The sequence below is a fragment of the Gopherus evgoodei genome, chromosome 4 (genome assembly GCF_007399415.2).
Source record: "Gopherus evgoodei ecotype Sinaloan lineage chromosome 4, rGopEvg1_v1.p, whole genome shotgun sequence".
In the NCBI taxonomy this organism is placed as follows: Eukaryota; Metazoa; Chordata; order Testudines; family Testudinidae; genus Gopherus; species Gopherus evgoodei.
Window position 1 is genome coordinate 126,061,780 of NC_044325.1, and position 22,137 is coordinate 126,083,916.

The following is a 22,137-nucleotide window of genomic DNA, read 5'->3' on the forward strand; positions in this document are numbered from 1 at the left end:
CCTGAATTATAACTTCTAATTACCCAGTGTTCTCCACAGCCAAGTTCTGGCAGTCAGTGGCTAGGGACATCATACCTGTCCATCCTGGGTAATGGCCATTCATGGACCGATCCTCCATAAATGTATCTTGGTTTTTTTTTGACCCCTCTTCTAGTCTTGGCCTTCACAACATTCTCTGGCAAAGAGTTCCACAGGTTGATAGTGCGTTGTGTGAAAAAATACTTCCTTTGGTTTGTTTTAAATCTGCTGTCTATTACTTTCATTGGGTGACTCCTAGTTCTTGTGTTATGAGGAGGAGTAAATAACACTTCCTTATTTACTTTCTCCACAGTAGTCTTGATTTTATAGACTTCTATCATAGCTCCTGTTCTTTGTCTCTTTTCTAAGATGAAAAGTCCCAGTTTTTTAAATCTCTCCTCATATGAAAGCTGTTCCATACCCCTAATAATTTTTGTTGCCCTTTTCTGAACCTTTTCCAATTCCAATATATCTTTTTTGAGATGAGGTGATGACATCTGCACATAGTATTCAAGATGTGGGGGTACCATGGATTTATACAGAGGCAATATGATATTTTCTGTTTTATTATCTATCCCTTTCTTAATGATTCCCAACATTCTGTTTGTTTTTTGACTGCTGCTGCACATTGAGTGGATGTTTTCAGAGAACTATCCACAGTGACTCCAAGATCCATCTCTTGAGTGGAAAAAACTAATTTAGACACTATCATTTTATAAGTATAGTTGGGATTATGTTTTCCAATGGGCTGCACTATGTGCTATCCTGACATCTAGTACTGCTGAGATCCTGCTATGACAGGTTTGGTCACAGAGACCCCCCTGGGACTGTCCCCTGGTGTGCTCAGACTTCCTCTGAGCCCGTTTTCTGTGCCAGTAAGTCTAAGCCTAATACACTAAGAAACTGATTTATAGATGAAGTCTCACCCCCAGAGATGTTTCAATAAGCTCCTTTCACAGACATGACTCCTTCCTAGTCTGGGTCCAGCAATCACTCACACCACCGTAGTTACTGTCCTTTGTTCCTCTTTCTTTCAGGTATTTCTTGGGGGTGGAGAGGCCATCTCTTGAGCCACCTGAGACAAAAAGTAGTGGTTTCCAGGGCCTTTTATATTCTTTCTCTTGTTGGCGGAAACCTCTTTGTTCTCCTGTGCAATATCACAGCAACAAGATGGAGTTTGTAACCATATGGTCAAGTCACATGTCCATGAATGATTTAGCTTTCTGCAGGCCGATGCCATTGTTTACATGCTACTTTGAATGTTCCCAGGAAAGCTCAGATGTAGATTGCCATCTCCCAAAGTCCATTGTCAGTTAAGCGTTTCTTGACTGGGCTCTTACTGAGAATAGTCCTGTCTCAAGAAGCTGAGCAAATAGTCCACTGAGGATACTTAGAATCAAGCACATTGAGATACAAGTACATGGCCAGTATTCATAACTTCAAATACAAAAATGATACACACATACAGACAGCATAATCATAACCAGCAAACTACAACCTTTCCATAGACGCCCCACTTGGCCTCCTCTGTACAAGACCTGGTGCAACCATAGGACCCGATTGCAACAATGATCTATATGGTCACAGTTCATGTCAATAATGTTACACCTGCATTAATGATATCCCTTCCCTTCCTGTTCCTTACTCTACCGAACCCCATCAGCCCATGCTTACTGTTCCCAGCTTCCCTAGGACTCTCCCATTGTCTCTGGACCTCTCTGTCAGCAAGAAGCAGTGCCAGGGAGACTTACCCTCTCTCTGGAGTCTTGGATTTCTGGGACATGGATTTACTTTCTCTGTGTTGTAAGATGCTTTGTCATAATGAGTGTCTGTGACATTACCCAGAGTACAAGCTGGACTGTTGAACAGCTGTCACCTCAGTTCTCCAACCTGGGATGCCTTTTCCACTGTTTTATGTGAGAACAGCCCCTCTTGGCCACTTAACACAGTCTCCAGCATGTAACTCTCTACCAGCTACACAGTATTGAGTGCTGCTAGTCAACCACTCAGGATAACATCAGCAAATTCTCAAGTACCAGATTTTCCCCCAGAAATGTGCATCTTGCACTGTCCAAGCTACTGCACAACACATGCTCATATGAAGTCTGTTATTTCATCAGTGGAAAATGACATGCACCAGCCTTGTTATCCAAAATGGAATTTCTCACACAGTTTAATCTTAATTCTCTGCTCAGAGGGATAGCTCAGTGGTTTAAGCATTGGTCTTCTAACCCTTGGGTTGTGAGTTCAATCTTTAGGCGGGGCCACTTAGGGATCTAGGGCAAACTAGTACTCGGTCCTGCTACTGAAGGCAGGGGTCTGGACTCGATGACCTTTTAGGGTCCTTTCCAGTTCTGAGAGATAGGTATATCTCCATATATTATAACAAGATTAACTACCAAAAAAAAAAAAAGATTTTAAGTGACTGCAAGTAATGAGGCATGAAAGTCAGAATTTGTTTACAAAAGAAATGCAAGATAAAACACAAACTAATGTCTAACTTAACAAGCTAAAACGAATTCAAAGCAAATGTTTCTCTGACCACGTGCTGTGACAGGCTGGCTTGTTTTCAGTCAGGACTCTTCTCTAACCCCTACTCCTGCCCAGGTTCAGTTCTTCAGGAATTGTTTTCATGAGGAGATGGAAAAGTGGGAGAGAGAGAGAGTCTCAAGTGTTTTCCCCACCTCTTTTTATAATTCAGTCCTTTGTACTAGAAACATCATCAGTTTTCACCTGAGTCATGGTGTCAGGCTGTCTGTTGTGACCTTCAAGCCTTCCCTGTGATGCAATGTAAATATCTTGTTCACACCTTCCCATTGCCGGAGAATAGCTATTTCACCAGCTGTTTGCCTTGCTGTCTCTGAGGGAACTGGTCTGTGGGTGTTCCCCAGAGTTGTAACATTTTCAGTAATACCATACAGTAAAACCTCATCACTTTACATAGAGTGTTGCTACGCATATTTTAACGGGAGGATAATATTCAGTAAATTATGAGATTTCAAATGATATCTCACAAGCCATACTTGTTCACTGCTTTACTAAGTGTCACATTGTATGGAATTGGGAGACACTATATTATTATTATTATTTATTATTAATACCAATATTATAAAATTGCAATGAATCATGCTAGCTATGCTGTGTAAGGTATCTGTGAAACTATTATGATTTGCCAAGTATGAGAATCTTGTTTCTATGTTTGTCTCACCTTTGTATTGTGAGTTATAGACGTGCAGGGTATATCTGTATTTCCAGACTTGTGCAATGTTTCTGGGAGACAGTTCCAGGCAGAGTGGCATTAGCACTGCCTAACCTGTTTTATGGCCCATGAAGGATCATCAGCTTTACCACCTTGAGCCTCAGAAAGAGCCAGAATTTATGAATGTACATTGTCACAGAGCCACAGTAATATGTAATGATTATATTCGTATATTTTTATGTGTATGTGTGTATAGATATAGATATGGGATTTCTGGCAATTTCTGGCTTTCAACAATTCCCTTGAAGTTTAGTTTATGTTCAGTTGTGCTCACACGCAGCAGTTATCTTAAGTGGTTGACTGTCAAAACGGATCAGTGCTTGGATTTCACGTTTGAATGTTGAGAAAACAGACTCACAAAGATAGGTCCAGGCAAATATTGAGATTCATTTTAGGGCTGCACCTCTGATGTTGGCATATTTATCCTTTGGTACAGATTGCCAGAAAGTAAGGGTGCCTCTGTGTCTTCTGAACAGATTTCAATCTGTCATCTTCCAAAAGTTCTGTTATTTCCATCTGGGATGATGCTTCATCAGTGACTAAAGGGGGGCTTTAGACAATTGGCTTCAGTACTAAAAGGTCTTTTCTGCTGCAAATCTTGGAATCTTTCCTCAAAACTGTCCTTAAGATCTCTAATCAGGCTCACATATCTAGTTGTGCTCCACTTTAGGGGTTCTGCTGTATCATTTTTTGATCTGGCTGGAAGTTGTGACATTGAGGGAAAGTGTGTCGGCTCTTCCTCAAGCATTTGTCTGTGAAACAACTGCAGTTTATTCATGAACACAAATACACCTTGCACTGGGTCAGACAGCAGCCACAATTTTTCTTCTAAGTCCACATTTAGTTTATCCAAATGCAGCTTCATGTCTGCAAGAAATGCCAAGTCTAGAACCGATCCCGGATCTGTAAGTTCAGGGTGCATTCTGTGCTTCTCCTCCATAAACAATTTTACTGGAGCTCAAAAAAATGGGAATTAACTTTACCTCTCGAGAGCAATCAAACTGCACAGTGAAATCGGCAGGGGAGTCATCTTCATCCAGTTCTTCAGTTAGATTTTGAAATTGTCTGTGATTAAGTGCATTTGAGAGAATGAAATTCAGAATGTGCAAGACAGGTTTCATGACGTGATCAAATTTGAGATATATATATATAAATCAGTTGCTCTCGATGAATAGTAGCGAAATGTCCAAAATTCAGGAAAGCTCTTGTTAGACTTACAAAGCCCTACTAATCTATTCATCAATCCCCACATGGATGAGCCTCGTCTGTTGCAATGGCAGTTAGCCTCTGTAAAAGCAAGTGGCTTTTTGTAACTACCAACATCAGCACCTCCTGTAGAGCTCATCCCCGAGTTCTGTCCTTCAATGACACGATATCGAGGAGTTCTTCCCTTACAACACAGTCATCAGACACAGTGCGGACAAATACCGATAATGTTTATCCTGTGCATGGCATGATTCATCCAAAGCGATGCTCAAATACTTAGTTGCGAGTGCAGTTGTGATTCGATGTCACTATTCAGGTTGGAGATTCTGCATTCTGTTGTGTGATGTGAAAGGTGCAGGCCAGACATTTTCTTCTGTAGATTCTTGTTCTCTGGTGAGAGGATTAAAATCACATCAGTGAGGCACGTTTTTATACGCTCTTCTTCAGAGTAGGGCTTTTTCGCATGGGCTATGTGCCAAACCACATCATAGGAGGCTAACGTTACAGTCTGCGATCGGTTGGCGCATCTGGTGAAGAACTGGACTTGTATATATGTTTGTTTTTTCAAAGTTTTCAGTTTTAAAGTGCAGAGTTCAGAACCTCATGGGAATTCTCGATTCATATGTGCATGGCTAGAAGCGAAATGATGCTGCGGGTTTGAAGATTTGAACTGAGACACACACATCTGGCAAAGAAGACACGTGGCCTTACGATTACGTTTAACAAAAAAGTCCTTATTCTCCCACTCCTGTTGGAATCCTCCATTTTCATCTCTGTATTTTCTTTCCTGTGTGCACTTGCCTTCCATTGTTAGGTGGTGTAAGAAAACTTTTGATTAAAAATTTCCACAGCAGCTAGTCACTGTGTCCTTTATTCAAGGAGACACTGGTGCCGGCTAGGGGTGCTGGACCCCTGGCTCTGTCTCAGGCCCTGCCCCCTACTCCACCCCTTTTCCCAAGTCCCCATCGCCTCTTCCCGCCCCCTCCCCTGAGTGAGCCATGTCCTCACTTCCCCTTGAGCCTCCTGTGCATCGCAGAACAGCTGATCGCAGTGGGCGGGAGGCACTGGGATGAGGGAGGGATGAGGCTGCACACCGCATCCTTGCTCCTCCCCCGCAGTGCCGCCTCAATGCTGTGGAACAGCTGATCACGGCGGGCAAGAGCACGGGGGAGGGAGGAGGAGGCTCTGATCAATGGGGGCCGACAGTGACTGGGAGGCACGGGGGGGAGGGATGGGGGCCTGATAGGGATGCCAGTTGGTGCTGGGCAACCACAATTTTTTCGTCAGTCAGCTCCTAGCAGGAGTTGCATATTATCTTCTGAAGAGCCGCATGCGGCTCCAGAGCCACAGGTTGGCCATCTCTGACCTGTAGAATGAACCCAAAGAAAAGACCAAGGGGATCCACCTATTGAGTCAGTTTGCCCTGACCTTGGCATTTTCAGTGAGGACTGTCCCAGGCACACTGGGTCACACTAAGTGCTGAAGTTCAACTAATAGAATGCTTTTTTTATGACACAGTCTTATGAAATCAACGGAAATCCTTTGTTTTCTTTCATCTGAACAGGGTTTCCAGTTTCCAAACCATATATAATCTCCCAGCTGGGAAAAGGGGAAGAGCCATGGGTCCCAGATCTCCAGAGTTCAGAGAAAAGAGAGATCCTGAGAGCTCCCTGCACAGGTGAGGAAACATTAAACCAACTTGGAATCTGTAAATGCATGAAGGAAACATCTGGGATGCCCAGCAAAACCCTTGGAAGGTCTGTCGATTCATTATTGTCACTAGCAGGGGTTGTATCCTCAGGGTAAATATAGCTCATGGCTTCCTGTAGATTCTAGCAGACACCAGGTAGTAGCTTCCTCCCTTCCCCCTGCAAATTTGGATGGGATGTGAAGGGCCAAATTGATCCTCTCCTCTCTCCTATTTGGGGGAGGAGTTGGGTGGAGTTCAGTTCCTGAATTTTATTTGACGTGTCTCCAGCATTTTTTTTGGTTTGGTCCTCTCCTTTCCATCCCTGTTTGAGGTTTCTGTCTGTATCACAGCAGGTGATGTAATGGTATGTGAGAATGAGCAGAATTCTCAGCAGGAAGATGCTGAGCACGTGGATAAATATGGAGCATTATCACAAAGATTGAAAAGGAATGTGTCCAGAAGTCATGAGCAGGGAAAATCCTGTGAGATTCAGCACAGACCAGAGAGAGAGCAGGGAATCCACTCAGGAGAGAAAGTGGGTAAATATATTTACTCTCAGGGAACTCAGCAGAATCTCAAGGAAACCACAACTCGGCAGGACATCCTTATGGGAAAGAGAAAAAATACATACATTTTTCCCACCATCCGTGCAAGTGACTACTCACCCCTTTTAAAGCATCAGAGAATCCACACAGGGGAAAGGCCCTATGAATGCAGTGAGTGTGGGAAAACCTTCAATGGATGCTCAAACCTTGTTAATCATCAGAGAACCCATACAGGGGAGAGGCCCTATGAATGCAGTGATTGTGGAAAAAAGTTTACTCACAGATCAGGCCTTTTTCAACATCAGAGAATCCACACAGGGGAAAGGCCCTATGAATGCAGTGAGTGTGGGAAAACCTTCAGTCAATGCACAAACTTTGTTAGTCATCAGAGAACGCACACAAGGGAGAGGCCCTATGAATGCAGTGAGTGTGGGAAAACCTTCAGTCAACACACAAACCTTGTTATTCATCAGAGAACCCACTCAGGGGAGAGGCCGTATGCATGCAGTGAGTGTGGGAAAAAGTTCACTCACAGATCAGGCCTTTCTCAACATCAGAGAATCCACACAGGGGAGAGGCCCTATGAATGCAGTGAGTGTGGGAAAACCTTCAGTCAACACACAAACCTTGTTAGTCATAAGAGAACCCACACAGGGGAGAGGCCCTATGCATGCAGTGAGTGTGGGAAAACCTTCAGTCGACGCTCAAACCTTGTTAGTCATCAGAGAACCCATACAGGGCAGAGGCCCTATGAATGCAGTGAGTGTGGGAAAACCTTCAATGTACGCTCAAACCTTGTTAGTCATCAGAGAATCCACACAGGGGAAAGGCCCTATGAATGCAGTGATTGTGGAAAATACTTCATTAGCAGCTCATCCCTTTCTGAACATCAGAGAATCCACAGAGCGGAGAGGCCCTATGAATGCAGTGAGTGTGGGAAAAACTTCACTTACAGATCAGGCCTTGCTCAACATCAGAGAATCCACACAGGGGAGAGACCCTATGAATGCAGTGAGTGTGGGAAAACCTTCAGTCAATATTCAAACCTTGTTAGTCATCAGAGAACCCACACAGGAGAGAGGCCCTATGATTGCAGTGAGTGTGGGGAAAGCTTCACTAACAGAGCAGCTCATCTTAATCATCAGAGAATCCACACAAGGGAGAGGCCCTATGAATGCACTGAGTGTGGGAAAACCTTCTCTTGCCACTCAGCCCATGTTAGGCATCAGAGAATCTGCAAGAGAGATCAACACCATAAAAGCCTCTAGGTCTATTAAGACTTCTTTTTTTTGTTAATACTTTGTCTGATTCCCACACAGTAACTCTTGAAGCTGTTTGAACTGTTTGCAGCACCGTCATCCCTCAACTTGTCCGGATGAGTGGCCCATTTTGGCCTTTTGTAGGTCGCCCTGTTTCAAGGTGGACCCATTCGTCCTTTCTATCAACTCCATTGTCCCATGAGTAATTTGAGTGTGCCCCTTCTACCGGGAACCAGGGAACATCACATTCATACCATTCCTCCTATTGCAAAGTTATTGTTAGAGTCACCAGTGATACAGATTGTATCATTACCAGTTGTTCTCACGTTGCTGTGGGTTGTGCTGAAGAACAGTTATTTTGGAAACTTTTAAAATTATATTTAAATGAAGAGGAGCAGGGGCAGGGAAAAAGTGTCATTTCAGTCTCTGACACTGGAAGGAGATGGAGAGACTCAGATTCTCTCCTTCCCCATCACTGCAGAACTGTTACCTTTTGTCTGAGCCATGTTAGAGTTTATCTTCATCACATTCTATCCCTCCACTTCTCAGAGTGTCATGTGAGGAAGAGTTTTCAGCTGTCTGTGCTTGGAGATGATGCTTTGACTTCTTTAATCCTATATCAGAGTCACTGAGTGCAGATGAAAGTGTCAAAGACCTGGAAGGGGAATTCAAATGGATCCCAAACGCAGTTTGATCATTTGGAGTTAAAATGCCAGGTTCCATCTATTGGTAAAGCCACTTCTGGCAAAGTGGCTGTTTTGTCCCCCATTATGGGGATGCAAAGATACTAATAATTTTATAAATAACATAACTGACTAGTGAGACAGTGCTGTGTGATGCAGGTTTGAATGGATCAAAGCAGTATGGAGAGGGGAGGGATAGCTCAGTCCTTTGAGCATTGGTTTGCTAAACCCAGGGTTGTAAGTTCAGTTTCTGAGAGGGCCATTTAGGGATCTGGGGCCAAAAAATCAAAAAACTTTGGGGATTGATCCTGATTTGAGCAGGGAGTTGGACTCGATGACCTCATGAGGTCCCTTCCAACCCTGATATTCTATGAATGCAAGGGGAGAATTTCTTGTCCTGATTCTGAATAATCAGATGTAACCTGCTCCAGAATTTCACTTGACACTTTCATTGCCATGTATACTATCTCTCTCTTTTGTAGGTTTCTGTCTTTCCTGAAGGCTGTTTGGTCACCCAGTTGGATATTAGTTCAGTTTGATAGGATGTAGCTCAGTTCTATTGGAGAATTTAAGACATATGACCATTTGCTAAAGTTGTCATTTCTCACTTCAGCTTTGCTTTTTCCCCATCCCTCCATGATAACATGAAGAAAGTTCAAGTGCAGTTCTGTCAACAGGAGAGAACTCTCCAATTTACTGGACAGGCTAACAAAGAAACAGCAGTGATTTAAAATTTCCACTCAGAAATGATGAACAGCAGCAGAACCCCAACTAACTGAAGGACATGCATATGAGCACAGTGTCATTCAGTTATTTAAGGGGAGAGAGAATTCCAGGGTAAGTGATTTTGAGCTAGGCAAAATGCCCATGTGTTTGGTTCCCAAAGCATTTGTAACCCAGGCCCTACAGAAGATCTTTCCTAGCTAATCCTATGGTGTGGGAAATGCAGCCCTTCATGACACAGATGTTGAGGAAATAGAAGTGGAGTTTTTGTCGAATTTATCTTTTGTAGGTGCTAAAGATGTGTATAAAATGAAACCAGTGTTGAAAATGTAATATCTTCAGAAAAATGGCCATTTTTTAATAGAATCTCCAGCTCTGATAACTAACAAAGATTCTGATCCAGGCCTGTATCTAGTCCCTTCCCTGGACCTGTGCCACCGAATTAAAGAAAAGCTGGGCATTTTTTAGGAAGCCAGCCTCATTAACACTGCTGAGATTTTGAGTAGTTTTGTAAAGGATTCTACTTCAGAGAAGTGTAAATTTACCCTATCCAAGACCAAGGATTTGGAAAGAGCTGAGGTTGAAAGAGTCCACAGTTCTTGGTTTCCACCCCAGTAAAGGAAGCTATGGTGACCAATGACCCAAGGAAAATTGTTTGTGCAACTCCACTTCCTAGTTCTGTGTCACTGATTACACTTCCAAAGTATGCCAGGGTTAGATTGAGAACAATCATCCTTTGCTGTTTGGATCCAAAGAGAGAGTGCTTCATAGGACATTCCTTCCCCGTGGATCCCAAACTGGCTGCCTGATTAGGTAACAAGGACTTTCAGGCTGTAGAAATGATGGTAACCAATGAGGCAACGAATTTATCAGGCTCCAATTTCAGACTTCTGGATACACGCATATTGAGTCCTGATTCTATGGTTTTGTGTCTGACGCTATGGCTACACAATAAAGCTGATGTTGGCACAGCTGCACCAATGTAGCTGCGCTGCTGTAGGACTGCTGTTACAGATGCTCTAAGCCAATGGAAGAGACCTGTCATGCTGGACTTTTAGTCCAGCTCCCACAAACGGCAGCAGCTATGTTGGCAAGAGAAGCTCTCCTGCTGACGTATTGCTATCTACACAGGGGGTTAGGTCTGTAAAAGTACATTGCTCACCTGTGTGGATTTTTCAAACCCCTGAGTAATATTGTTACACCAATAAATGTCTTTAGTGTAGACAAGACAATTTTATCTTGTATTTTACACATTTACATCACTTCTCCTCTCCCTCCTCCTACTTTGAAAGATTAAAAAGTGTGAAAAGAGAGGTATTTTTCCTCATGATGCAGACATTCCCACATAGGAGACCGTTTCCGCCAACACACATGACAGAAGATCCTGAGATATATGGACTCTCAGAAGTGGTTGGGACAAACCACAACTTGAGCCAAGGTTCAGATGTTGGCAATGGGGATAAAAGAAAACTAACATATATGACAAGAATTTGATCTTTGAATATATTCTTGTTACCAATTAAAATGAAATTATAAGTGAAGTTATTGGTTAAAGAGTAAGAGACTGTGTGATAATATGAATATTTTGGAAAAAGTAAAAGTTATCTTGTTTTTTTGTTTTGTTAGTCATATAGGAAATGATGGCTAATCTTGAAAAGTTAATTTGATTTAATTTACCCTCTGTTGCGTAAGGAGTTCTGGTAGAAAAACCTCCCTCCAAAGATTGAAATGGGAGAATGTGTGAGAGAAAGAGTGTGTAAGAGAATATTGGTCCAGTATAGATTTTAATTTTTTGTGTTTTCATATAGAACTTATTTTGCTTAGTTTCGAAGTCAATTTCTATTAAAAGGAAAGCTACTTGCGGAGATAAATTGTATACGTTTTTACCTACTTAGTGCGTAACGGTCACTGGCTTCCCCACTTCTCTAATTTGCAAAGGAAAGGCATGACATCTGTCATAGGATGTGTCCAGCAGGTAGAAAAGCTGCACTCATCAACCATCAATATAAAGCAAAAGGCTGAAGTCCATTGCCTTTCAGGTTAATAAGCCATCTAAAGGCTGGTCTATGCTGAAAAGCTGTGTTGGTAGAGCCATATCTCTCAGGGGCGTAAAAAAAATCCTCTCCACTGAGAGAAGTAGTTAATGTGACCTGAGCCCCAGTGTAGACAGTGTTAGGTTGTCAGAAGAATATTTCCAGTGTTTGAAGTTGTCCTAGATCTCACCCCCACTCTGAACTTTAGGGTACAGATGTGGGGACCTGCATAGATACTTCTAAGCTTAATTACCAGCTTAGATCTGGTATCACTGCCACCATCCAGAATTCACAGTGTCTGGATCACTCCCTTTCCCCAAAAAACCTTCTCCTCCCTGGGTAGCCTTGAGAGACTCCTTCACCAATTCCCTGGTGAGTCCAGATCCAATCCCTTGGATCTTAACACAAGGAGAATTTAACCATCCCTTCCTTCTTTCCCCCACCAATTCCTGGTGAGTCCAGATCCAATCCCCTTGGATCTTAAAACAAGGAAAAATCAATCAGGTTCTTGAAAAGAAGGCTTTTAATTAAAGAAAAGAAAGGTAAAAGAAAGAAAAGAAAAAACAAACTCTGGGAGACAACATATCAGCTAATCTCACAGACAATAACTTGAAAACACAGGATGTTCTCCTGGGCAAAAATCTTAATACACACAAGAATACCCAAATTTGATAATTCCCTTAATTTGCACCAAGACAAATACAAAAGAAAATAAACATAAACCTATTTATTCCTTTCCAAAACTTACTATTCTGGTAAGAGGCTGGTTCCTTGGTCTTTTTCACTCCAGCTGAAACTGAAAACCGACTAAGCAAAGGAAACTTCCCTCCTTCCTTTTGAAACATCCTGTTTCCCCATTGGTTCCTCTGGTCAGGTGTCAGCTAGGCTAGGTGAACTTCTTAACCCTTTACAGGTAAAAGAGGCATTAATCCTTAGCTGTCTGTTTATGACAGAAGTGTAGACATAGCCTTAGACAGATTGATCCCCTCTGGGAAGCGAGTCATGACATCAATTCCAATTTTGACCCATCTCCCTGTATGTGAGAAAGTTACTAGTATGGAGGGCTGAGCCAGCTGTCCGATCTCCTGGTTCCTCAACTGTAGCTACAGCTCTTAGTATCCATCAATCCAAAGACTGAGAGAAATGGAGAGTTCCAACCATTGTCATTTTAGTATCTTATTGTTCCTCTCTTTGTTTTTTGTGCTGGCCTTTCTGTTATATCAGGGTGTGACTGTATAGCTCAGAGCATCTGTGACAAAAGCTCATTGGTGCCAATTGGCAAAGAGGTCACTGTTATTCACAAGCAACTCCTGTTTCAGACCTGACAAACTCACCACACCTAATACACTGATTTTATGATATTTATCCAGGAAGCATAGCAGTGAGATCTCTACTGAAAGCTTGTAAATTATTGATACTCCTAATCACTGCAAGAGGTGTGTCCGAATCATATTTAAGAAGTAATGTAAGTACATGGAAAATTATGCCCATATGGTATTGTTGTGAAAGTGAGTCACCCCAATCATAGGTCTTGGTGGGGACGGCCCATTCCAGTAGGAGGGAATTGGCACCTGTTCCTTGCTAGCCAGTTATGTGATGTATTGCTCCATTGTCAACCTTTGCACCAACCCGGAAATTAGAAATGGAAAACCATCAAAGACAACCTAGCGACACTGAAACCCTGTGGAAGTGAAAAGGACAATATGAGAGGAAGGAGATTGTCCTTTCTGTGAATATAAAGACAAAAGACTGATTCAGTTCATAACAGGGTGGAGAAAAACACTCTGGGTCCATTCACCAAGGAGATTCTTAATGACCAGTGGTGCTTCATGAAAGGCAGGGCCGTGGCTCCTAGGGACTATCAATCAGTGAAATTGACTGAAGTATGAGGTGAGAATCTACTTAGATAGGAAAGGTAATTATTAAGAAGTATAGGTTGCATTTTCTGCTTTTGTTTAGTTGGTAACAGCTGGTTTCCATCACTCACATTTGTTTGTTTAAATCTCTATCCTTTGTTAAATTTTTGCTTGTTCGATAAGTGTACTCAAGTGCTGTGTGAGGTACAGTAGCAGTGGTCCACAGTAAAACTAGTAACCTAGGATATACCATTGCTTTGGGCAGAGAGGATCTGAGATTTCTCTGAGTATCTGGTGATCTGGGCTGGACACCAGAGGGGGACACATCGAAGGAACTCAGGGGTTAGGGTGGTTGCTGTAGTTCAGAGGAGGGTCCTTGAGTGCCTGATGGGCTGTGTGAGTTTGGTCACTAACATCCAGCTGCCAAATGCAAAACTCCCTCTTCCTAGTGGCATATGGCAACAAGGAGACTCACAGTCCTCAGCACCCTGAGAAGGGTCACAGTGTGTCTCTATGTTGATTCACCTGTCAAATTCACACAGGGAAAGCTCCCTACAGCATAAAACTCTGCCCTATGAAATCATGGAACATGTGCTCTTCACTCTGTGAAAGCATGTAAAGAATCCAAGCGCTGCAGGGTTGGTTTGGGTCCAGAGTGACTTAGACAAACTGGAGGATTGGGCCAAAAGAAATCTGATGAGGTTCAACAAGGAGAAGTGCAGAGTCCTGCACTTAGGAGGGAAGAATCCCATGCACTGCTACAGCCTGGGGACCGACTGGCTAAGCAGCAATTCTTCAGAAAAGGACCTGGGGATTACAGTGGATGAGAAGCTGCCTATGAGTCAACAGTACCCTTGTTGCCAAGAAGGCTAACAGCAGATTGGGCTGTATAAGTAGAAGCACTGCCAGCAGATCGAGGGAAGTTTGTTCATTTCAAACCTGCAACTTATTCATTTCATTTGGTGACTCCTCCTAGTTCTTGTGTTATGAGGAGTAACTAATACTCCCTTCCTTGGTCCTTTAAAAGATATTATGTGACCCTCTCTCCCTTGTCTCTCATGTCCTGGGACCAACATGGATACAACAACACCGCAAACAACAAGGTTCAAAGTCAATGCACATGGGAGAAGCAGCTTGCGTTTCATACCTTATGTTCTAGTCCCATCGTGTGGCCATTTCTTTTTCTTCCTTTCTGTTAAAAGCTTTGGTGTTTTGCATAGAAACATTATTTCCCCAGGAGAGACCCAGGAGTGAGGGCTGCATTCCTGTACCAAACAGTCACTAGAAGTGGGCAGACAAAGGCCTTTAGGATGAGGCATCTGTCACTGTCAAAAAATCATCTCTTTCCTGTGGTTCTGCAGGCAGCAGGAGCAGCCGCAGCTCGGTGGCCCCAGGCAGCACTCCTGGGGTGACCGGAGCAGCAGCAGGCACTCTGGGGCTCCCCTCTCTGGGGCAGCAGTTGGAGTGGCAGTGGCTCTCAGGGATTCTCCCCTGGTAGCTGCTGCTCATTATCCATCAAATAAAACACTTCCACCTGCAAGTGGATTTAGCACAGGACCCTCAGAATCAGCAGCTGTTCCACCTCCCTCTGAGCTCTCTGGTCAGGTGTCCTAGCGCTGGAAGCCTCCTGTTTAGATCCTAAAATAACATTTTTGCACTAGGAGGGGCTGAAATTTTGAATGGGACATTGTAGCTCCACTGTTATTTTATTGAATTGCTTCAAAACAGCAAGTGTGGAAAGTCTCCTAAGTGCCAGGCTCTCTGCCATGGAAACAGCTGCCCCTGCTCTCCAGGAGTCTGTGCATTCCACCCAGCAAAGTGCAAGCCTGCTCCGCACTGAGGGGGGGTCAGACAGTGACGGTAACACAAATACTTCAGACTATTAACCCCAGGTCCCTTCCTTTCTTTAACCCAGGACATGCCAGTCAATTGTTAGCCATGGTATTATCTTCATCTTAAAATACCTCTCAGGACATTGAACAGAGGAAGTGAACACCCCCCACCCCCAATGGCTCCCTGTGGAGGTGTTGTACCGTACCTGCCCCTGGAGACTGACTGGTTTTATATTCTTGGAGCTTTTTCTCTTCAAACCCCTTATCCCAATCTATGGGCCACCGCCGCATTTCAGAGTTTAGAATTTACTCTCATCACCCTCGTATGGCACTTTCCATGTGAATTAGACTAAGTAAGTCGGGCGAGCTCCATGGCTAATGAAAACCAATGCTCTGGGTGAGGTCTGAACTTACACCTACAGCTGTATTTCCCCCTACACAAGCCAGCATAGGTCCTTCAGAGACAAACAGGATGGAAGCAGTTACCTGTGTCTGTGGTTCACCACTTTAGCTGCCTAGTAAAAGGCTGATGGTTCAAACCCAGTAGAAGATGGTGGATTTTTGGTTTTTTTAGCAATGACAATTCAGTACATTTTAACAGGCAGAAAATCTCCTCTATTCTGGTCTAGCCCCATTTGACTCCTTCTGCCCATCTTCTTCCTTCCCCTTCAGTGTCTTTCCTTCCCCACTGGGGACATGCAGAGATGAACCCTAGTCAGTCTGTGTCACAGAAAGTCTGCATCTTCTAAGGAACATGGGTGAAGGATTCCAGCTGAGAACTGAATTAGCGCCACTCACCTGGGTTAGAAACATTTGTTTCTTTCGAGCAGATAGTGGGAAATTGGACATTAATTCAGAGCCAGGAGGCAAGGCAGAGGCTTCATGACCTTGATCTCCAGGAAGTGTAAGAGGATCCCCAGGAAGGAAGGAAGCTTCCTTTAGTCTCAAGCTGGGCTCTCCTGGAAGTTGGAAAAGACCTTCAGTCACTGAGGACCTCATGGGATCGTGCTGATCCAAAGGCTCCAGCGTTCTGGGTGCAGGGAGGGTGTCACTGCACAGTCTGAAATGGAAGGGAGGACCCTGGAAGGGAAGGGAGGAACAGAAAATGGAGAAGAATGAAACAGAGCAAATGCCTCTTTTCTCTCCACTCCCTGACCCAGCAAAAAATGTTATCAATGGGGAAATTCCCCACCATGAACAGCAGAGAACACAGAGACATTTGCCTCAAACTGAGCAGTAGGGTGACCAGATAGCAAGTGTGAAAAATCAGGAGGGGATTGTGGGGTAATTGGTGCCTATATAAGACAAAGCGCCAAATATCAGGACAGTCCCTACAAAATCAGGACATCTATTCACCGTTCTGTTGCCTCCTGTCCCAGTGAGAGCAAAGAGCTGCCAATGCTGGAGCTGTCAGCTGCTGTGCTTTCCTTCCCAGATGCTGGAATAATTTGCAGCACAGAGACCTGGCTCGGCGCTGATCGGGTAGAAGATCTGCATGCCCCAGTGGGTGAGGGAGTTCCCAGGGGAAGAGTACGAGTGGGGACAGGGCCTGGGGGCAGAGCACAGGCAGGGCCATGGGCTGAATGCTGGTGGCTCCCCCACGGCTCGGGAGGTTCTGTCAGTGGCACTCTAAACGCAGCATCCCAGTCCCCTCCAAAGGGAGGTGCATCACATCCAGCATTTCTTGCCCCCTCAGCCTCTCCGAGCCTTTTATACCCACTGCTCACGCGCAGTGTCACTGGTAAATATGGTCAGAGGAGATGCTGGGGAACTGAGGTGTGAAATCACTGGATGAAACTGGCTGCCTGAGCCCAGTCCTCAGGGAGTAAATCCTCAGAAATCTCTCCCCTGAGTTTGTAATCATAGAATCAGAATATCAGGGTTGGAAGGGACCGCTGGAGGTCATCTAGGCTCCAGCAAACAAGACCCTCTGTGTGTGAAGGGAGGGTCTGTGAGGGGGAGGGTTATCGAGTGTCTCTGGGAGGGGATGGGCTGAAAGGAGGAGGGGCCATGGAGGTGTCAGTTTGTGGGGTAGGGGCTGTGAGGGGGAGAGTCCATGGGGGTTTCAGTGTGAGGGATGGGCTGTGAGGGGGGGGCTATGGTGTTTCTCTGTGCGGGGATGGGCTGTAAAAGGGAGGGCCATGGGGGTGTTAGTGTGAGGGGGAGGGGCTGTGAGAGGGTGAGTCCATGGGGGTGTCAGGGGGAGGGGCTGTGAGGGGGCGAATCCATGGGGGTGTTGGGGGAGGGGTTGTGAAGATATTGTCACCTGCAGGCACCAGGAGCCCCCAACACAGGAGTTGAACTGCTCCTCCCCACCAGGTCTTTGGGGGGACCCTAGAGCCCAGCATGGAGCTGCTGTCCCTGCAGGGTCCCTGGGCATCACAAAGGGGGGATGTGAGGTTACTGCCCCATCAGTCCTGGGCTGGGGGACTGGAGCCCCCAGAACAGCCCTGAGGGGACTCAGCCCTGTGGGGAATTCAGTGTCTGGAAAAGCACGTCTAGGAATGGGGATTCCCAGCTGCCTTATGGCGGCATGGAGGAGAAGAGAGAGTTATTGCTTTAGAACAGTCTGGGTGTGCTGGGTGTGAAGGAGGGTGCCCAGCTCTCAGTCTGCAGAACGGCCAATCCCAAACATTCAAAAACCCTGAGCCAGGCTCACCAAAAATCATGAGATTGGCTTTAAAATCATGAGATTATATAAAACTAATAAATTAAGGTATCTTTTTATTTGCCTTCTGCTTGATGAGCCTTTAGGGTGCACTGGGGTCACATTTTGAATTTTTCTCCACAGCCACAAGGACTTTAAAGGTTCTGTTTCCTTAAGAGCAAAGGCTGAAATCATCACATCTCCACTTGACTCCAGGAGCTGGGACTTTAAGGAAAACAATAACTCTCATGATACTCAAGGCAAAATCTTTGGAGTTGGCAGCACTGAGTCAGATTGAGTCTTTATTCTCTGAGATTCCCTGGAGCAGGGGTTCCCAACCTTTTTCTTTCTGTGCCCCCCCGCCACGATATAAAACCTCCACAGCCCACCTGTGCCACAACAACTACTTTTCTGCATGTCCAGTAAAAAGCGAGGGCTGTTAGGAGGTAGCTAGCAGAGCCCCCATGAAGTTAAGTTGCTTTGGCTTCAGTTCCAGGCAGGAGGGCTCAGATTTCTGCCCTGAGCCCCAGTGAGTCTAACACTGACCCTGCTTTCTAGTTTATTTTGGTGGACCCCCCTTGAAACCTGCTGGCTGCCTCTCATTGGGCTCTGGACCCCTGGTTCAGAACCACAGCCTTGGAGCTCTGATTAGAAGGAGGGAGCAAAGCCGCTGCCTTTCCTGATGGCTGAACTCAGGCTCTTAGAGTGGGATATTCCTGCCCTGCCAGCTGCACCAGGAGAGCTCCCTGAGGAGCTGGCAGGCCTCAGGGATGGTCTGAGCCTGCAAGGCCCCTAGGGGGCAATGAAGCAGCTGAGTGAAGCTAGGCACCTTGATTCCCAGAGAACTGCCCTGGCTCCCTACTCAGCAGCAAAGAATAATTTCTCCCCTGTTTCCCCAATAAATCAGCCTGGAGCTAAGTGCAGAGCTGAGGGTTTCTCCTTTCACTCCTGCTGGGGAGGGCTGGGGTCCCAGGGACATTTCTAGCAGAGCTTTTGGAACTGAACTGGGGGAACCAGCTCACGTTCAGACCACATCTTTATTTACAATACTATATAATCCTTCAATTTACAGAGATTCTGCTGCTGATCATGAACTAGAAGCACATGACCTGTAAACAGCTGCCATTCGAATGTACCTGAAAGTTACATGGAACAACGATCTGTGTTAAAGGAAGGTTGCCATTTATTAGAACCCCAATTGATACCGTGTGCACAAACAGGGGATTGAATGTGTAACAGGGAGTTTGGTAAATCTTGGTTATTTTATTTTTGTAATAGGCTCCTGCCCACCTCCAGTAGAGTTTTCAGTCCCAATGGCAACTTACTTACCAAATGAAATACAGACTAGTCCATTCCTCCCGAGTGGATGTGGTTCTTGTTCTTCTGCACGTTGTAGCCCATGGAGGCCAAGGACCTGCAAATGTGTTTTCATGTGCCTTTGTTTAATTGATGAAAACAAACCTAGACACTTAGAGGATTGGAACTGATTTCAGCTGGGGGACATGTTTGCTAGGTTGTTATGCATTTGCACAGGAAAATGTTGAGTGTTTTCATTCATTTCAGGCATCCTTATTCAGTGGAGCTCCTGAACATAATGGAAAGGGATATGCAGTTATTTTGTTAAAGGAAGAGGTTTGTAAGGGGGCACTTGGATTTGAACCAAAGACCACTTCAGCTGCAGTCAAACACTCTACCACTGAGCTCTACCCCCATGACATTTCCATAGGCAAGTCAGTGATCTTAAGGATTTTGAAGTACAGGTTCTGCCTCAGAGAGCTCCTTTTCTATTGCCAGACCAGAGGGGTTTTAAAAATGGGGTTTGATTAAACTTTATATATACATGCAGACACCACAGCTTGCACACCCACCAACATAGCTTCCCCCCAGTGACATAGCTACCACCTCTTGGGGAGATGGATCTCTCCCCTCCGCTTAGAGCATCTTCATTATTTATGAATAGGTGGGAAAAAACCTCCTGAATGGACGGTAACCAATTTATCAAATATTGCTGTGTCTGCATTTAATATAGGTAACTGGTCATACTGGGCTGGATTAGTAGGAGCGTTGCAAGCAGATCGAGGGAAGTGATTATCCCCCTCTATTTGGCACTGGTGAGGCCACATCTGGAGCAATGCATCCACTTTTCGTGCCCCCCCCCAAAACAAACTGGAGAGGGCAATAAAAATGATTATGGGGCAGGGGACTTATGAGGAGAGGCTGAGGGCAGGGCAGCCCAGAGAGCAGGTGTGGCAATTTGCCCCAGGCCCTGCAGGGGCCCCCATGAGACTATAGTATTCTATAGTATTGCAACTTTTTTTATAGAAGGGGCCTGTCATAAACAGATAGCTAAGGGTTAATGTCTCTTTCACCTGGAGCACCTGACCAGAGGACCAATCAGAAAACCGGATTTTTCAACTTTGGGTGGAGGGAATTGTGTGTCTGAGGTCTTTGTTTTCTGTCTGCCTGCTGTCTCTGAGCTTTGGAGAAGTAGTTCTGTTTTCTAATCTTTTGTTTCTAAGTGTAAGGACAAAGAGATCAGATAGTAAGTTATATGGTTTCTTTTCTTTGGTATTTGCATGAATATAAGTGCTGGAGTGCTTTGATTTGTATTCTTTTGAATAAGGCTGTTTATTCAATATTCTTTTAAGCAATTGACCCTGTATTGTATCATCTTAATACAGAGAGATCATTTGTATTTTTTCTTTCCTTTTTATAAAGCTTTCTTTTAAGACCTGTTGGAGTTTTTCTTTACTTCAGGGAAACTGAATCTGTATTCACCAGGGAATTGGTGGGAGGAAGAAATCAGGGGAGATCTGTGTGTGGGTTGGATTTGCTAGCCTGATTTTGCATTTCCTCTGGGTGAAGAGGAAAGTGCTTTTGTTTCCAGGATTGGAAACGGAGAGGGCAAGTCACTCTGTTTGGATTCACAGAGCTTGTGTCTGTGTATCTCTCCAGGAGCACCTGGAGGGGGGAAGGGAAAAAGGATTATTTCCCTTTGTTGTGAGACTCAAGGGATTTGGGTCTTGGGGTCCCCAGGGAAGGTTTTTCAGGGGGACCAGAGTGCCCCAAAACACTCTAATTTTTTGGGTGGTGGCAGCAGGTACCAGGTCCAAGCTGGTAACTAAGCTTGGAGGTTTTCATGCTAACCCCCATATTTTGGACGCTAAGGTCCAGATCTGGGACTAAGGTTATGTCAGGGCCCCCAAAATTGTTTTGCCCCAGGTCCCCTGAATCCTCTGAGCGGCCCTGCCCAGACCGTGGTGCTGTTCCCCTACTCCACTCCCTTCCCTCGTTCTCCTCCCTCTGAGGCCCCACCTGTGCTCCGCCCTCACTCCCATTTGGCCACATCCTACCCCTGCTCTTCCTCTTTGGCTGAGGCCTGCTGGTCCACATTTTGCTCACTCCTCTCCTCCCCCAAGGCCTCCTCGCGTCTCTCCACCCTCTACCCCAAGGTCTACCTGCTGCCCACACCTCTCTGACCCCTCCCCTGAGACCTACCCTGCCCACACCTCTCTGCCCCCTCCTCTAATACTAGCCCTGCCCACCATTTGCACCTCTCTGCCCCTCCCCTGACCTGCCCAACGCCCTCACCTTTCTGCCCCCTCCCTTGAGACCCCCCCTGCCCATCGCCCACACCTCTCTGACCCCCTTCCCTGAGACCCACCCTGCCCATAGTTCACACCTCTCTGCCCCTCCCCTGAGACCTGCCCTGCCCACCACTTGTACCTCTCTGCCCCCCCGACCTGACTTGCCCACTGCCCACACCTCTCTGCCCCCTCCCGAGACCTGCCCTGCTCAGCACTCACACCTCTGTCCCTCTCCTGAGACCTGCCCTGCCCTGCCCACCCCCTCACCTCTGTGACCTCTCCCCTGAGAACCGCCCTGCCCACCTCTCAAACCTCTCTGCCCCTCCCCTGAGACCCACCCTGTCCACCTCTTTCTTTGGTCATCTGTTATTCCTTGAAACATCAAGGATGGAATAAAAAGCTGAGTTTACTCCAGGGTGAGGAAAGAAAGGAGCCACCAACCCCTTGGCAAAGCTCAGTGCCCCAGAGAAAACCTGCCCTCTGCTATCGCAATCACTGATATACTGGGGATATGATGGGAAAAGGACTGTCTGAATGATCAAGGCAGGAAATGGACAACAATCTACAACAACGTCATTAGCCACAAACACACTCTCCTCATGCTCCAGCCAGAAGGGAAAGGAGCAGGAATTCTTGCAGTTCAGCCATGGACACACGTACACAACGGCACAGCAGTGTGTGTGTTGTGGAAGCTGGTCTGAGGAAACAACTGGAACTGATCACTCAGTGATAACAGAACTAGAGTGTAGTGAGAACCACATATCAAGCAAGTAGTTGTATCCAAGTGATTAAGGTGATG

At 45.4% G+C, this 22,137-nt stretch overlaps 2 protein-coding genes across 3 annotated transcripts in view; one reads left to right on the forward strand and one right to left on the reverse strand.

Moving 5' to 3' along the window:
* The window catches only part of LOC115650663 (zinc finger protein 883-like), a 36,567-nt gene extending 28,391 nt beyond the window's left edge, over nucleotides 1-8,176 (forward strand). Inside the window, exons 7-8 of one of the 2 annotated variants that reach the window (XM_030560920.1) lie at nucleotides 7,243-7,709; nucleotides 7,878-8,176. In XM_030560920.1, the coding sequence (XP_030416780.1) occupies nucleotides 7,243-7,709; nucleotides 7,878-7,986 (576 nt within the window). In that variant the 3' untranslated portion in view covers nucleotides 7,987-8,176. Of the gene's footprint in view, nucleotides 1-6,128; nucleotides 6,162-6,523 lie in introns of those variants that run through there. The other variant, XM_030560921.1, reaches the window with a different exon arrangement.
* The window catches only part of LOC115650666 (zinc finger protein 501-like), a 1,041,190-nt gene that overhangs the window by 622,355 nt on the left and 396,698 nt on the right, over nucleotides 1-22,137 (reverse strand). The gene's annotated exons all lie outside the window — the stretch shown is intronic.